Source organism: Podarcis melisellensis (assembly GCF_964234715.1).
Source record: "Podarcis melisellensis genome assembly, chromosome: 1".
Taxonomy (NCBI): Eukaryota; Metazoa; Chordata; class Lepidosauria; order Squamata; family Lacertidae; genus Podarcis; species Podarcis melisellensis.
Window position 1 is genome coordinate 105,088,768 of NC_138528.1, and position 17,723 is coordinate 105,106,490.

Below are 17,723 nucleotides of genomic sequence, written 5' to 3' on the forward strand. Positions count from 1 at the left end.
TTAAGAACCCAAAAGTGGCCAGATACATAAATTCAGATTAACCACTGGTGACAACTAATGCTATCTTATTGATTGCCATGCCCAATAATGATGATAACTGGAATCCTAAGAGCTACCTAAAGGTATAACCAAGGCATACCTCTTACTCAGTAGGATTTCTGATTACTTATTAAACAGAAGGCCACCAATGATTAGTTAAGTCACTGGGCTCATGGAACTAGCAGCATCACGCTTCTGATCCTGACTCATATTCCTTCTCTGAAAATTCTAACCACTGAAATGTCTACTTTATGTATGAGTCATTTAAAAAGGATGAAATCATCTTAGTCTAGGTGATATTAACCTAATGAAACTGTATTGGATTTTTGCCCCCCAGAGATGTTACTGAGAAAAGCACTTATCCTCAACTGTGAAAACAGCTGCTCATAACAGTTTTGAATTATCGCTTTTTGCAATGACGTTACCGAAGAGAGGTTTTACTGAAGCACATTTTACCTTGATTTGCAAACTAGCTGATGCCACTCTTCTCTCTAAGTCTTCCACCTGCTGAAGAATAGCAATATCCATATCCATGGCTTGCTCTTCTATGGACCAGTTTTCTACAATATCCCGTGTTACCTGATTTTCATCATTTTCATTTACTTCAATAATTGCAGCTGTATTTGGGAATCAGATTGGGTTTCTTTTAGTACAACTTCAACCTAATCAAGTTTGCAAGGTCAGGAATTGCTTCCTGGAGCAAAACATGTATTACATAAGAGGCCAATGACACCGAATTATAACAAAGGAAGAAAATCAGAACTACAGTCTTTCAACAACATTCCATTTATATTTTAAGAGACTCAAATTATTTGAAAAGGGGTTGGGGTAGTATAGAGAGATAAGACAGACTGAAAAATCCATATAAAAAAGTTGAGAAGTCACTAATTACTTAATAATTGCCTGGATGAAAAGTACCAGTTATATGCCATTTTGGCTCATCAACGCAATCTTAAAAAATAGCAAACATCTAATCATAATTATGTAATAACACTACAAGTGAGTGTGTTTATTTCAGTTACATACCATCTTTATTCTTGAGGCAGGCTACAGTAATATAATCCATATGTTTTTGTATTTGCTTCTGTAAGGCCTTTTCTCTAATTCCCCTGAGATGCAACACTTTAAGCAAAGCTTTTAGATCCTCTGGGTCAATAATTCTCCACCAGCCAAACTGCATTTCTGAATCAAAACATGGAGACAATATTTATAAGTTCTTTGGCAACATTAAAACTCCTTGGCTTGGATCTAAAGGTACGTCTACAAATGCACCCGAGGCTTCACTTGAAAGTGTTTCCAAGTGGTAGTCAGAAGTTATACCTTTCTTGAAGAATATGGTACTTACCCTCTGGGATGGGCTTTGGAGTAGGGTAATCAACTGGTTTGGCTACTTCAACCACAGCAGAAGGTACAGAAGCTTGTTTCTCAGCTTGTGGCACGGGGGACTCACTTTTGCTAGGTGTCAAGAATGAATTGCCATTGCCTTCCGACAACCCTAATCCTGAGCCCATACTAGGCAAAGGGGATGAAAATTGAAGATTTGAAGTAATCACTCCAGTTGGCCATCCACAGAACTGAAGTCCCATTACAGGCAACCCTGTCTTCATGGGCTATGCAGGGAATATTTTGAAAAAATAAAGAGCCATTAGTTCTACTGCGACTGTACTTAGAAAACCAAAACCTGGAACTGAATGCTTTAGTACCAAATATGTTACAAACATATAGGAATTCTTGACTCGTAAATCATTTTAAAAGATAAAGTGACTACAGCTGATCACTAAAACAAAATAAAAATAAATCACACAATATTTGAATACCAAATTGAAAGATTAAGAAATGTTACTTTAAAAAAAAATCGCTGGACATTTTATTACAATGGCTATAAAACTGCCATACATGCTTTTAAAAAATCAACATTTAGTGACATAAGTTTAAAGTACCATATTACATTCATGCAGAATTTTGCCCATGAGCAAAGTTTTTTTTTTAAAAAAAATAATAATCTTGCCATGAACTCTTCCTCTTTCTAGAATGGTCACCTATATATGGTGTTTTGTTTTAAAGTTCTTCCCATTCCGGTTAACTGCAGCTGCATCTCATGCATCCAGCATTTAGAAAAGTTTTTGTGTGCTGGATAAAACAAATTGAGCTGATTTAGATGCAACATTATGTGCATGAGCCTCAGGTTGCACGAGCGACCCCATTCCCTTCTCCTCCTGTGGGGATGCTCACAATGAGATTTAGGGTAATATCCAAAGCTCAGCACATGTAATTCCGCTGGTGCAACAGGACTTTTGTTTCCTCTCCTCTCTCCACATGCCCACAAAATCCTTGGAGACAACACCATCTGCAGTAAATTGCTCATGGATTGATCAAGCAGGAAGAATATGTTATAATTCTATCACATAATTTTGAGTAACAGATAATACTCCCAATAGAATCAATTCACCTCAACACTGATAGCTGCCCACATCGTAGGGTTGCATTCAATGTAGCAGTAAGGAGATCGTTCCATCAGCGCAGCCATTTCTGCTTGTCTGATGGAACAATCTCCCTTCCGTTCCATATGCTGCTCTGGGGCTTCTCCTGACCCTCTGGGGCAGATTTAGCAAGGGCACAGGGGGTGTGCAGGGGAGGAGAGCGGGGAAAGACCCGCTGCACTGGTGGGAATCGTGCTGGCTTTGGCTAGTGCAACGATTTAGTTTAATATGGCCCTTAATTTGCAGCTCTTCACCTCAATACGGAAAGGGGAAAGAAAACACCACTGGATTTTGCAAGTATGAAGAATACAAGACTGAACACTTTAAAGCTACAATTTAATACTTACCTGAAGAGGTGATAACGCAAATGGGCTTAATCCCATTGGACTGGGGGAAGAGGCAGAACCAATAATTGGGGATGGGACAGGTGAGGGTGACTTGGATGGAGGATGCGAATGAGGAGTTAGTGAAGAAGAAGAAGCGGCAGCTGGTGACTCTATGTGGGTAATGGATGTGTCATCACAAGGAGTTCTAGGCAGAAGGCTGAACCACTGTCTGCTCTTTTCTGTAAGAGTCTTTAACAACTGGTCGTTTGAAATTAATGGGGAGCTGTAAAATTTCCCTGGTCCAGTTGAAGCAGAATTAAAGAGATTATTTGGCTCTGACTTTTCACCGCTGCTTTGTGATACAGAGGCCTGGTGGCTGCAGAGTGAGGCTTTGGAGCTGTTTTGATAAGGCAATGAGCACCCATTTGCTGCACTGCCATTGGCTTTCTGGGCTAGAATTTCTGAGTCAGGAGGCATTTTTGCTACCTCCAACAGCTTGCTCAACTTTGAAAAAGAGCCAGGCTTTTGCAGGAACAGATTCGTGCTGTCCTTCTCTTTGAGATCTTCTTTCTGATTACACTGGTTTGTGGTTAAGCAGCTTAATTTTTCTTCCGAGGTCTCAAACATTTCTTCTTTGATGTGAATGCTTTTGGCCTTTTTCAGCTTCTCTTTTTCTTTTGCAATTTCCTCCAGACCTGCATGCAGAGAAAATGCTCATCAAATTACCATCCACGATGGAACCTTTCTGTTAATTACAAATTGCTAGAAAAACAATTACAAATTGTCAGCTACCTTCACACACCTATTTGGAAAATGTACTTCTGATTTACAAAGTAGGTTTAAAATGGGAAGAAATATTTACTGTTTGAACTGAAAATGGGGTAGGATTTCCAACTATCTCATAATCAACTGTCGTAAACAAAAGTTTATAACCAACATGTCTAAAGCAAAGGGGTGGGTTTGACTCAAAACGTGAAGCGAACCAGAATCTTCTCCATTTCAATGTGGATGTGTAACATCTGAATGTACACCACATTTATGTCGAGTTCTTCCTGGCAGACCAAAATAGATCTGTGTATGGAATTGATTCCCATGCACAGACACGATTCTCTGGATTGGGGTTTTCATATTTAAGTATTCTGAAATACATCTAATCAGAAACTTTATTAGCCCTCTGCTTAAAAGATGATGGGCCTATTTTTTTTCCCCCAGAAGGAAGGACTCTGCCATCCCCACCCCCATAATTTCCCTTTTCTTCTTCTTCTAGCCCTTTACCATGTGTCAACAAGCATTAATAAAGAATCTTCACAAAGAACAAAAGAAAAGGGAGAGTGGCAGGGAAAGGAGCAGACCGACAGCAGGGAGAGGAACTGCTCTACACGGCAAACCATTTGCTCGCTTAGTTTCTGCATCACTTAGTGCAGCTGCATAATTACAGATAAGTGGAGGTCAGTGTTTACGGTCTATGACTGCTAACACCTGCAAGGGTGTTTGCATTTTCTGCAAAATTTGAAATATGATTTTTTCTTTGAGGGGGAAGATAACACTGCTTTCATCTTTTATGCCTTCTTCTCAGCAGTTTCTAAAGGGTTCCTCCTTTGTGGTGATGCTGCTGCACCTAGGCATTAACAGTAAGAGTAATTTGCAAAAGGAGCAGATTTACAGGGAAGAGAAGTTTGATGTGCTTGCAGCCCCCATTCAGTCCACACCATTTCCCAAAGGCTGTCCCTAATTAGATTCCATCTCTATGTGTGGCTGCTAAGATACAAGCATCTCATAAGACAAGTGTTTGCTTCCCTTGCAACGTTTCTAGTGATGTGTGCCCAAGGTATCACGCTAGAAACATAGCTGCAGTAAGTTTAAAACAATGGATTGGGTAGATACCTGAAAGTGGAGACACTCATAGGTACTCCAGCCATCAGGCAGTAAGCTTTGGGAGCCACCACACAAACATACTGTTATGTACGGTTATTTTGCTGTGAGAGAACAATGCTTCACTATGTGAACCAGAGAAAGCCCACAGAAGGATTGCTCCAATGGGAAGCTTCAGCATTTGCAATCCTTCTCTGCAGCAACACCAAAGACCTTCATTGATAGCTTATCCTGGGCAGACCCTTGCTGAGGGAGAAACCCTGAGCAAAACCTTCAAATGATCTAGGACTCAGCTACACTGGCAATGAAAAAACGCTTTGCATGCGTTGTTTTTATGCATTATAACACTGTGACAGCAGATGGCGCTGTGGAGTCCCGTTTTTTGCTTACCCGATTTCTCATACAAAAGTTTGCAATGTGTTCAACTGAAATGCTTCTTTGATGTGTCTAGATCCAGCCTTAGTCAATCCAAAAACTACCTCCTTACCTTCTCCACTTTCCATGCCTTCAACAAAAATCCCCCCGCACTGGGGCAAAATCCAATATCGACGCCTGTAACGATCCTGGCCAAACATCATTGAACGTAAAGAATGGGAAGCTTCAAACAGCTTTCTTCTGTACTGATTCTGTTGCTGTTGAGTTTTAAAAGAAAGGCACTGTTAGGGTTACAAAGTTTTTTCTTCAATGTTAAGCCAAAAGGTTAGCCGGACGTTGAACAGACGGGGCCCCTTACTGAGGTTTTCGGCTATTTCAGAAACCACGCCTTGATTCTGCCTGCCCCTACCCTTTAGAAAACCAGAGTCAAATTGGTTATGAAGTATCCAGGGCCAGAGGATCCCATTGTGTGGGGTGAGGATGCCACCTTAAGCAGCGGAAGCCCCTGAGGGAGCACCCCACAGGTACGCCCCCTGCTCTGCTACTGGCGGAGGTGGAAGGGCAGGTGGAGTAGGGAGCGGCAGCAGCAGGTATGCTGGTCCTGGTGACAGCAGCATGGCACTTCCAATTTCACCTCAAGCAGCGAAACAGGACACGCCGCCCCTGAAAGTATCGCATCAGACAGATTTGATCCAGTTTGAAAGCTGCCTTCTGCAAGGCTGCCTTCTGTATTTTGTTACAAACAAAAGGACCAATGGTTTTCATTGCACAACAGCAGATGAAATCTTATTAATCGTGCAACACAACAAGTGGTGGGTGGGTGGGTGTGCATGGTGCGCAGTGGTAAAACTAGCCAGGCCAAGGTGATACTGTAGCTGCTGATGTGAAATTATATGAGCTCTTTCAACTGATAAATAAATAGTGCTCAAATAAAATAAACAGATAAACCAAGTTGTGCCTGAACTCTTGGTGCTGTCATGATTCTGACACTTTCCTGCTTTAGCTGAAGCAAGGAAGCTGAGTTAGAACACAAATCATTCATCTTGACAGGAACAGCTGGTCAGGGACAATCACCCATCCGAAGCATGGATGAGCTGGAGGCAAGAACCACAACACAGTGCTGCTCGCTTGAGTTGGATATGCATCAGGCCTGTGTATGTGCACTACTGAAAAACCAAGCGTTGGGGGCCAATAGTGGAAGGATATGAACCAGGAAATCCAGGAAATCAGCTTGTTGTCTGATCCTAAATTCCATTTGGTTTTCATTCTACCACTGGGATCAGGAAGCAACTCCCCTCAGTTTCAAAAACAGCTTGCTATGCAGCGTTGGGTCTGCTGTTCAGAAAAAAAAACACAAGTCTAAAGCCCTCTTTGGCTCACAAACTGTTTTCACAGTTCTTTTGATCCTGGCAACTGACTTTCACATGAAAGATGGATGAAACAAGGACCACTATTAGTGCTATAAGGTGTCGTGGTTCAGCACACCCAAGATCAAGGATGAGGTACCTGTTGTGACCCTTCAAATATTGTGGGCCTCCAGCTCCCATCAGCCCCAACCATGATGAATGGAGCTGTAGTTCAGTAACATCCTGCACCCTCACTAGGACTCCCTGGTAGTCCATATGGCAGACTAGGGCATTATCAGTCATGCTATAAAAGCTGCAGATTATACAGCGACACAGTGCAATCATTTTATTGTAGCACTCTTTCAATACCCCTGGTTTAGCACAACATCACATCATTCTCAGCCATGAAGGCAAGTGTTGTTTAGATTGAGCCTTGCATTCCTGCACTCCCTTTATTTCTTCTCATAGGTTTAGATTAAGTTAGGATGCTTCCAGGCAGCTGTTTATTATGGGATGGTTAATGCACAAGTACACATTTTTCTCCAGTGTCCAAATAAGGTTGGCATAAACCCCCTGCCCCCAATTTAATCCAGATTTGCCCCTTCTGGGGAAAATCTAGTAAGGAAAACAACTGAAATCTGTTGGCAATGAATCATTCGTGATATCTGAATGATGACTTATTAAGCCCCCACCTGGAAGCACCCTCAGGTCCAGGGCTAGTCTTAAATATTTTGCACCTAATACTAATGGCCCTTCTCTTCCCGCAATCCATACTAGAGCCATTCTGTTTCTTTCTGTTGTCTCACTGTAAGGTTGACCCTGCTTAAGCCAATGCAGTTAAGTACAATTATTTCAAATGAATACTAAAGACCTATTTAGGGAAAATTGTCAGCTATCTAAATAATGCACACTTAAATAAAAGGCTCAAACTTTTAATTTACGGAGGCAGCTTACCTTAGTCAGTTTGTCAATCTGTTTCTCTAGCTCCTCCACACTTGCTGTCTGGTCCCCATCATCCTACCACCAATAAACAAAATGTGGTAGGGCATTATTCACTGTATACTAATCATGTTTTTGTAGGCTGCTATTGTAACATCAGAGGCTCATGGGATATGCCTTTTAAAAATCACTAAAGCTTAACAAAGACATGTATTTATCATGGGATCTTTAATCTCTGCAACAACTTCACACACCCTAATTCCCTTAGCCAGGCACAAGTATGACAGATGAACAGGTATGGCAGCCTATGCTGAGGCTGCAGAGAAGACCTCACTGGCCCACAAGCCTTGGCTGTATTTCCCCAAAACTCAGAGCTTTGACTAATGGCTTGGGCAAGGATGGAATGGCCACAGTACTTTTTTAGAAGAAGAAGAAGAAGAAGAAGAAGAAGAAGAAGAAGAAGAAGAAGAAGAGGAGGAGGAGTAGTAGTAGTCTGGATTTGATATCCCGCCTTTCACTCCCCTTCAGGAGTCTCAAAGCAGCTAAGAATCTCCTTTCCCTTCCTCCCCCACAAAAACACTCTGTGAGGTGAGTGGGGCTGAGAGACTTCAAAGAAGTATGACTGGCCCAAGGTCACCCAGCAGCTGCATGGGGAGGAGCGGAGACGCGAACCCGGTTCCCCAGATTACGAGACTACCGCTCTTAACCACTACACCACACTGGCTCTCACACTGGAGGGTATGTTTTTAAAAAACATACCCTCCTCTACACAGGGCAAGACAGTTAAGAAAGCCATGTGATACCCTCTTTCCTCCTCTGCTGAACTGGTGAATGGAATGTCAAAATCTGTACACCAAACAGACCCTACCTCCTTTCACAGTATTTCAAAACAAACAGAATAGAACTTTGATACACACGACAATTGTAGCATATGACTTTCAACCGGAGGGACCACCACTGCCTTGAGCCTTTTAGTGCCTCAGCCCTAACTCATCCCTCCTGTACCATATGCTCCTATCCTAGTACTCTATCAGCTGTCACTGAAATTGCTAGTTAGTGGCCCCTTGGTGATCAATACTCTTGACTCCATCCTTTGGCATTCACGTGAGGACGTAAGATATTCTAAAATATAATTTAGTTGGCAATGATCTGTAAAAAAAAGGCCATGCTCCTTGAAAGTTCATTCCAAGCATTTTTCTCAAAGTCAATAATGGACTCTAAGCCTTTGGAGAGAATTTAGAAGTGTATTTCAACATTTGTATGAAACTATAAGGCAACTTCATGAGATAAATTTGATACAAAGAACACACTGTACTACTGTTATTGACACTTTAAAAATAAAGACTGATTAAAGTTTAAATTTTCCTTGATGGACAGAAACATTGGAATTCTTTAAGAAGAATATGAACCTAGGCCAGGATTGAAAGAACAATGAGATTAGCTCAGGGGGCTTCATGCTCTCCCTTGCCCCCAAACAGCAGCCCAGCAAATAGCTTCTAAAACTGACGGAAGTTTCGAAAACAGCTGGTCAAAAAAATCTAGCACAAACCTGCAGCTCTTTGTATCTTGGCCCTAGCTTAGAAATGCTTCATAGAATTATGGTTCTAAGGTGCTCAAGTAAATTACTGGGAATTATATGCTCTCTTAGCACTTTCAGAATAAAAATGCAGTCACTCTTAAAGTTTCTTTTAATCCACAGAATTCCAACTAGATTTATTTTAAAGGCTACTTCAGGGGTACTCAGTGCTGTGCTTTCCAAATACTCTTGGAACTCCAGCTCCCATTAGTCCTCAGCAAGCACGGCCAATGACCAGGGATGGTGAAACTGGAATCCAACAACACCTGGAGGGCACTATGTTGGCTAAAATTGGTTTAAAACCTAAACACACGGATTAAGCAATTGAGTAGGCATTAGAATTCATCACCTCATCTTCGCAAAGATCTGCTTTCTTCCCCTTCTTGTCATCCTTGTCTTCATCATCCTCATCATCTTCATCGGCTTGATCATCACTGTAGTCATCGTCGTCGTCGTCATAATCACTGTCTCCTCCCTTCCGTCTCCGTTTTCTGCCTGGCGTGGGTGTACCCAATGAATGCTGTTCTTCTCCTAAATCACCTCCTCCTGTAACATCTCTCTTGCCTGTTTTCTTGGCATGAATGATTCTAAGCCTTTAAACACACGGCAGATAAATGGTATTACCAAATGTTGCCGTAGCATACGGAACTCCTCCACACTTCACCAAGGATAAGTCATATGCTTAAGCTCCTGTTATTTAGCAATTTTCAGTTGCCTTGTTATTTGAGACCATTGGCTCAGCACATGAGAAAAGTAGTTCACCAACATGGATTCCTATCTGAGATGAATATTTACTTGGTGCAAAAAGAAAAATCTTAACTGTTATTTGACGTGAATGTTCAGGAAACAGAAAGCTTCTGGCTCTTCAAAATAGAATTTAGTCCTTCACTGAATATTTTAGCTCTGTTGTGAATTTTACTGCATGTACAAAATCTTGCATAAAGCACTCCAGGACAAGAAGAGGTTTCAACAGCTGTTCCTATAAGCTGAAGAAGCAACTCTTTTCATCCATTTATAAATCTACATCATCTCCTTTTTTAATGTAAGTTTTTAAAGTCAACTCGTGTTAGAAAGGTTATAAAATTTGGTTTACGCATAGGTGAGAATAGTATTACATTTGACTGTAGAGTATCTGAACACAAAACTTTCCCCAAGTGTCTGTATACTAATTCACATAATTAAGCAGGAAAGAGCGTTATGCGGGAGGCTAATCTTGAAGCACTGTGGGCGGCAGAAGCCCGAGTTTCATTTTTTATGAAACAAAATAAACTTACATACCAGTAAGTACAGTTGTAGTAGCCCTTCCTCATCTCTTACCCTACAAAACAAGATCCCATACAGCAGATGTTATAGCTCTAGCTACCAGGAATCTATCAGTCAAATATACTGAAACAACCTAGGAGGTATTTTAATAGCCAGGCCAAATATCCATTTGTAACATTCTAGCATATAACGGAATTTGGAGAGATATGAAAATGTGTGTGCTTGGAAAAGGGAAGGATTTTAGAAGGAAGGAAAGGAAAGGGGGAGAGTACGAATCAGGGTGGCAAAAGTAGGTAAATTATGAGAGACCGATGCTGCTATGAATTTTGCCGTCTCTTATTCTTCCTTTCTTCTCCTGCCTTAACAAAACAGTATTCCATACAGCAAGTAGAAATGATGCAGTGTGGCTGGCTTCTTAAAAAGTAGCCATGAAGAGGCCTATGATTTAAAAAGGAGACAAGCTCATCAGTTTCTAAAGTGTAAATAAAGAATCAAGTATGGCCTAGTATTCTTAGCTATTCTTAATAAACTGTTCTTAATAAACTGTTCTCCCAGTCCAAAATACGATCTGAAAAGAAAAAGACTATCATTGATAGACAGTCAAGCTGCTTACAGTTTATTCTTTATTTTATTTTTTTAAAAAAACAGTCCATGCAAAGAAATGTAGGCACCTCAGGTGTAAACATCTGCATCACTGTTATTGCAGAACCAGTTGATGTGGCATTTTTGGTCTTGCACTGGCATAGCTCTTGCAATATTTAAGGCTGAGATTACAGGTTTTAGGACTGGACAGTGAGCTTGAAGATTTTTTTTAATCTGCAACTCTAAAACTCATTAATTTAAAAAATGCATATTTAATTCCCTTAGGAGATCACGGCATAGTCGCTTAGGTAGCTCTGGTGTATGAATTATTCTAGTCTTCTAAATAGGTGCTGCTGACTTCTTTGTTTGATTGAGTTGTAACAGCTACGAGTACACAGATTTTGCCTTGTGGCAAAGAGGCAAGTATACAAATTATGCCATCACTTGACTGAGAGCCAGAATGTAATGTAAAATAACAGTTTTTTCTTCTGTTAAAGCTAAGGACTGAAGACAACGTGTAAAGGTACAAAGGAGCACTATAGCATCCAGGACACAAATAAGGGTCCCTAGAAGAAAGGAGATTCCGACTAAAGATCAGGATGAACTTTCTGACAGAAAGAGGTGTTCGACAGTGGACCAGAGTCCCATGAGAGGTGGTGGACTCTCCTTTCTTGCATATTTCTGTCATGTATTATCTAGTTAAGATTCCTGCATTGCAGGGAGTTGGACTAGATGACTCTCGAGGTCCCTTCCAACTCCACCATTCTATGATTCTAAGTCATGTCTCAAAAGGGGAGTGCAGTCTAAAAGCTGACCAGTAAAAATACTTCTCTGCCAGACTTCAACAAATGTACAGCAAGAATTTTTTAAAGGGTAGTGATCATGAGGTAAAAACCAACTTGCAAAGGGAATTCCTGTTGAATAAGTAGGAGTCCTCAGCTCAGCCACATAACAGTTAAGAATGAATGGAGATGGAAGGAAGGAAGGAATTAAATTGTCATGTATGATGGGCGGGGGTGAGGAGAAAGCTAAGGATGATGGTAACTAAGAAGGAAAGATTTTAAAAAGCTATGTTTATATAGGATTGTTTACCAACTTCTTGAAAGGAAAGCCAAAGGAATGAGAGAACCATGAACTCCCCACCCAGCAATCTGGAATTTATATAGTATAGGGAAGTTAATGATTGGACATGCCCCACAGACACAACCATGAACCCTGCATGAATTGGGAGCCATTACTATCAGCAGAAGTTCACATATTTTTCTTCCTGAAATTCTTTTAAGTCTCATTTTATTTCTTCTATTTCTCTCCTGTTGTTCTCCTTTACTTCTTCCTTCTTTCTTCTGAGGTGCATTAAGGGAGGAGGGGAAGGTAGAAAAAGGATTAGAGACACAAGCACTGCAAGCCAAGGACTCAGTAAGGACTCCTTGCTTTGCTAGACAAGAAAGAAAAACGACTGAGGAAAAGGAAATGAAGCCTGGCTATGCATACCCACATGGCCATGCATACCTCCTGCGATTCACAATCATTTCAACTTAAAATTCTATGGTAGATGGAGCTGTTATACTTGCTGTATGGAATTTTGTTTTGCATAATGGAGAAAAATAGGGGGCATATATTATCATCCTTAAAAACTTGACAGTTTATGCTTAGCAAACAGATACTGATTATCTCAGTAACTGAATTATTCCCTAGGTGTACCACAGGAAATACTCAGTTTATATAGCAAAATCTGAGGTAATTTTAATTAGTTACATGAATGATTTGCAAGTTTTTCAAGGTGATTAGGGATTAACAATCTGGCCCTGCAAATCTTCTTGCAGAATGAAAGTTCCAATCAGCTTCTACTAATGCCAATAACAATTTGACAGCTCCAGACATCTTGAAATGAGAAGTGATATTGCTCCTTTAAAAAAAATGCAAAATGATTTCCTTCTCATTCTGAATCCTCCTAATCCACCAAACTTCATGTGTCTTTAATGGATTGTGAAAGATAAGCCATGGGCCTTTTAAAAATAATTTCACATCTTAATTTAATAAGGGGAGTTACTAAAAGTTTTTTTCTTTATATCACACGATTCCTGTCTCTGGAACTACTCTGTGTATAACAAATTTAAATGAATGCAAAATACTGGAACATTTAAAAGAAATATCACTTACTTCCGAAGTTTGCCTTCAACCATCCACTTATCTCTCCTTAAATTTGACATATAATCTATGTTCTTATCTATTTCACTGTTAAAACAGAAAAAAGTTTAATTACTTAGATAATTAATTGAATGATATCATCTATTAAAAAAAAAAAGTCTCAAAAGGCACCTCACTATACACATAGGCCTACTATGTGTATCATGTATCATGAATAAATATTACAGTTGGTTAGTTAAAATATCACGTTGGTAAACAAGCATGATGCCCTGACAGGGTTTCGTTAGCCAACGCACCTTAGATAATTAGATAACACTTACCTGGCTGCTACAGAGTACTTAGAACAGGCGTGACAAACCTGTGGCTCTTCAGATGTTGTCTGCCTACAACTTTCCTCCCTGATTATTAGCCCATGATGGCTCATGTAAGTTGGAGTCCAAGAACATCTGGAAAACCACAGGTTTCTCATCCCTAGTTTTTGAGGTTCAAACCTTTAAATACACCTTATGAAAACTATTGCCAATTTGTTTTTATTTATTTTCTTGTTACCAGAATCGAAATATAAAATTCACAGCATGCACAAGGCACTTACCTTATAACACTTTTGCTACATGCTAACTCATTAACAAGGAAGGCAAGTACGGAGGCTTTCTGAGCCGGCGTGTGCGCCTGAAAAGCTTTGGTTTTCAAGCTCTCTGTGAGTTCAGTCTGCCCACAATGGCCTTCCATGAAAATCTGCAGAATTTCAGATACGTTGTCTCTGTTGATGCCAACGTTCAGCAAATGGTCCCCGAGGATCGTTTTCGCCTGAGAAAGACGTGTGCTCATAAAATAACTGTTCAGAATGGCAGCATAAATGCATTTTTGTTATTTGAAATCAAGGGGAAATAATGCTAAGCCAGAAGCCAGGGGCACCGCCATCCATTGAAACCCCAGAATTTCTTATTTATTTGTTTAGCTAGTTTGTTTCCTCTCCACAGTTTGCTCGCAGACCCAAGAAGCTGGTTTTTAAGCAGTTATTTATATTAATATGCATACACTTTTTGAATGAAAGTTCCTTCCCTACACAAAAGCAATTTATACATTCCTCCTGTTGACTTTAACAGTTTGGGGGTTTGTGCAAACATTACTGAAAGGAAAGAAGCGAAGATGGGGATGAATGCTTGAAAACAGCTTCATTCGCTGGCTCGTAAAACTCAGGATTGATTTAAAAACAAAAACATGAGTTTAATAACCAGTTTGAGGGGTCACATGAGAGGACAGCTGCTCAAAGGAAAGTCTCTGAAAAATACATTTAGGTAATTCTTGATTGCAATCATAACCTTAATATGAAACCAATTCAGTGATAAGAGACAAGCTTATAAAGCAATGTCTGGAATAACTTTTGATGAATGGATTTATAAGGCTTTAAGAGCTAGATTATACTCACCCCTGTTGAAATCCAGAGATGAAAGCAGAAATTGCCTTTAACGGTTAATAAAAACAGTAATCTATTCTCTGATGACATCTGACGCCCAGAACTTGTGCGAATTACAGAAAACTAAACGACTAGGAATATTGCACTACCATGCACCCATAGCACTCACTAGATTCTTGGTACTGCATTAGGTGAAGGAGCAGAGAAAGCAGTTGCCCCAGATCAAAAGCCCCGCTGAATCAGGCCAAACACACACACACACACACACACACACACACACACATATATCCCAGCATCCTAGTCTCATAGTGCCCAGCCAGAACTGCTTATGGGAAGTCCACAAACAGGTCTTGGGTGAAAAATCACAATCACTTCAATAGGGTTAAGTGAGCAAATGGTTGTAGCCTCGTTTTATAACAGAAGTGCAGCAGTGGCAAGGGGGGGGTGGAGGGTAGGTGGCTGTAGCTCTCTCCCTTTGATGCCACTGCCCTTCACCAGGGCAGAATGAGGCAGCAGTGAGGCTGGAGGAGGAGCTCTGGACTGGTGGCAGCAGCACCCCTGCATTCATCCCACCCCATCCTTGTGGCAGCGTCACTGTGACCAGGAAGAGGCCGGAGCCACTTTGCTTCCCTGCATCCCTCCTTCCCCCCTGCCCCACCATGCCGCTGTTGGATAAACATTTAAACTTCAACTGGCTTTGGCAGTTGAAGTTTAAACTTCAACTGGCTTTGTGATCAGCATACCAGCTGAGCTCTCCTCAATTTCTTGCTCTCACTGGTAGTTTAGTAAATTGCAGGCCAGGTTTGCAAGGAGATAAACTGTAATCAAACAGCAGTCTCATTTTTTTAGATTTTTTTTTTTTTTGAGGGCCTGAAGGATTGGGGAAACCCCAAGGTTTCCATAAATGGTTAAAAAAGAAAAACCTATATTGTTAAAAAAAAAACCCACTAAGTGGGGGTGGAGTAGAAATAGAATGCAGTAACCTTGAAGAAAGCATGGCTGGCTGGCATAGCAAACTGGACACCTGCGCACTGTAACATTTTGTTGCAGGTCCAACTTGTTCTAATAAGAATACACTTTGTCACTTAAAGATGCCCCTGATGCATTGCTTGACAGCAGATGAAGAGCTAAACCTGCTTTTTAGGCAGTACCACTTCAGGATATAGTTGGGACTCCCATGACCGAATGCTCCTCCATACAAAAAAATAAAATAAAACCCTTGCACATAGAATAGGTTCCAGGGACTCACGCTTCCCTGACACAAACGGGTCTCTACCCCCCCCCCCCTTTGTATTTATGTATAGGGATTTATGTTTTGTTATGAAGAGCATTCAATTACTACAAAATCAGGGATTTTGAAGTGCTGTAGCCCAGACACACATTTATATCCTCCTCTTTGTGAAAACTGGGACATGGATTCCACCCCCCCCTATCTCACACCAAAGTTACCATAAAGAGTATCCATTACCTTGTATCCTGCTATCAGTCCTGGGTCGCAAATCGCAGCTGAGAGCAGCCTCACAAGCAAGTCTTGTACTTCTCCCATGCTGTCGCCTATGTTCAACAACCCCTCTTGAAGGACACTTAAGCTAGGGACATCCAGGTTCACATCAAAGCCAAGGACTTTACCAAAGTTGCGTAGAAACTGCACCACCATGAGACAGTCTGAAAAAGTACTTCCGGAGAGAACCAGGCCCGGGATGCGAGGCAACTCTGGCAAAGGCTGGAAAACAGAGAAGTGTCACCTTGAATGAAAACCGCTTGCAAAGCTAATGCAAGGTAAAAATCTAAAAATAAATACATAACCCCCCAATTAGTGCCTAATGACATTTACACACTCCAAATCACAGTAGCGCAGCTACTTCAGGGTGGGGGGGGACCCATATTTTCCCAGCAACCATATATTTATTATTATTTATGAATGGTATTTCTATGCTGGCCCATAATTAAAGTTCTCCAGACTGTATACATAAACACTATTGCAATACAAATGCAACTGCAAATAAATTTCAGTTTCAGTTCTGGGGAAACATGATCTTCTCTTAAGAGTACTGTTTCCCTGAGGTATCGTGCAAATAAGCAAACAGAAGCCCTACATCAGTTGCACTACTGATAATCCAGAGAGAGAGAGAGAGAGAGAGAGAGAGAGAGAGAGAGAGAGAGAGAGAGAAGAGAAGTTGTAGTATCTGCAGTATCAGACCAAAAGCCTGTCTAATCCAACATCTTTTTTCTAATGGTGAGGCAACCAGATGCTGCCTTTTGAAAGCACACAAGCAGGAACGATGGAAACAGCTGCAAAACAAAACTTTTAAAGAGGCATAATGGAGGCTACTGGAGAATTCTAAAAGAGCTGGCTTGGCCAAAGTCTGCTAAATAGGCCACCTGAGGTCCAAACATTCAAACGTCCACTGCTGATTAATAAAAATAAAAAGACAAAGAATACCATTGTCCTAATATTTACTTTAGAATTACAATTTGAATGTAGACCACACTTGAAATAATATTATCAAGTAATCTAAAGTAAAAGAGGAATGGCTGGAAAGGCAGCCACAGTAAGAAAAATTAATTATTGTAACAATGGCAGATGAAGGAAAAGAGGAGCAACATAAAAAGGGGCAAGGAAGTAAAAAGTAAATTTACATTATTCTGATTACCTTCTGGTCTGCTAAGCACATATCTTCATTAGGCTTCTTTAGCTCCTTAGCCATTTCTAATTCCAATCTTCGCTGTTCCAGTTTACGCTCTTTATTTAATCTCTTTTCATCACGTTTCTCTTGTTTTAACCGCTCCTTTTCCTTAAATAGCACAGAAAGGATAGAAAATTAAAGCCCCACATTCTACTTACAAAGGAGCAATTTAAGAATTTGAAAAGCAGTAGTTATACAATCTTAATAATCACTACAGCAATTAAACCATGTGGATTTAAAATAAAAGGCAACACACACAAACCCCAACTTTTTATAAAAAGGAAGAACCATCCTGAGGGTTAGATGATCTACAATACTGCTTTTTCGAGCAAATGCCCAAGTCTGCAAGAGACATCCATTTTCCTCACAGGACTTTAAAGAGACAGTATACAGATGACTTGTCCAATGCTATATTTCTGCCATTGCTCAGTAGTGGTCAGCTCTGGAATGTGCTTTCAATGTCATAAATTAATCCTGTAGTACGTAAATAACAAAAACAAGTGTCTCATGAATACTTAAGAGTGTCTTTCTCTCACTACTGGAGAACCCCAGCCTATTCCTAAATCCTTAGGATTAAGGAGGTTTCCCAGAGTTGTGTAGCATGGTGACTAGGGCAGGTTTGGGCCTCAGCACCTCTTCTTTTTGAATAGATTAAAATAACTAACAGTGGTTG

At 40.6% G+C, this 17,723-nt stretch overlaps 1 protein-coding gene across 16 annotated transcripts in view; it reads right to left on the minus strand.

The window, feature by feature from the left end:
- Positions 1-17,723, minus strand: part of BAZ2B (bromodomain adjacent to zinc finger domain 2B) — a 183,649-nt gene that overhangs the window by 11,432 nt on the left and 154,494 nt on the right. For all 16 annotated transcript variants that reach the window (XM_081928242.1, XM_081928237.1, XM_081928243.1 and 13 more), the window contains 11 exons: positions 17,018-17,158; positions 15,832-16,086; positions 13,539-13,753; positions 12,959-13,033; positions 9,303-9,546; positions 7,393-7,455; positions 5,205-5,349; positions 2,867-3,540; positions 1,385-1,649; positions 1,066-1,221; positions 496-656 (listed from right to left, as the gene is read on the minus strand). In XM_081928242.1, the coding sequence (XP_081784368.1) occupies positions 496-656; positions 1,066-1,221; positions 1,385-1,649; positions 2,867-3,540; positions 5,205-5,349; positions 7,393-7,455; positions 9,303-9,546; positions 12,959-13,033; positions 13,539-13,753; positions 15,832-16,086; positions 17,018-17,158 (2,394 nt within the window). The remainder of the gene's footprint in view (positions 1-495; positions 657-1,065; positions 1,222-1,384; positions 1,650-2,866; positions 3,541-5,204; positions 5,350-7,392; positions 7,456-9,302; positions 9,547-12,958; positions 13,034-13,538; positions 13,754-15,831; positions 16,087-17,017; positions 17,159-17,723) is intronic.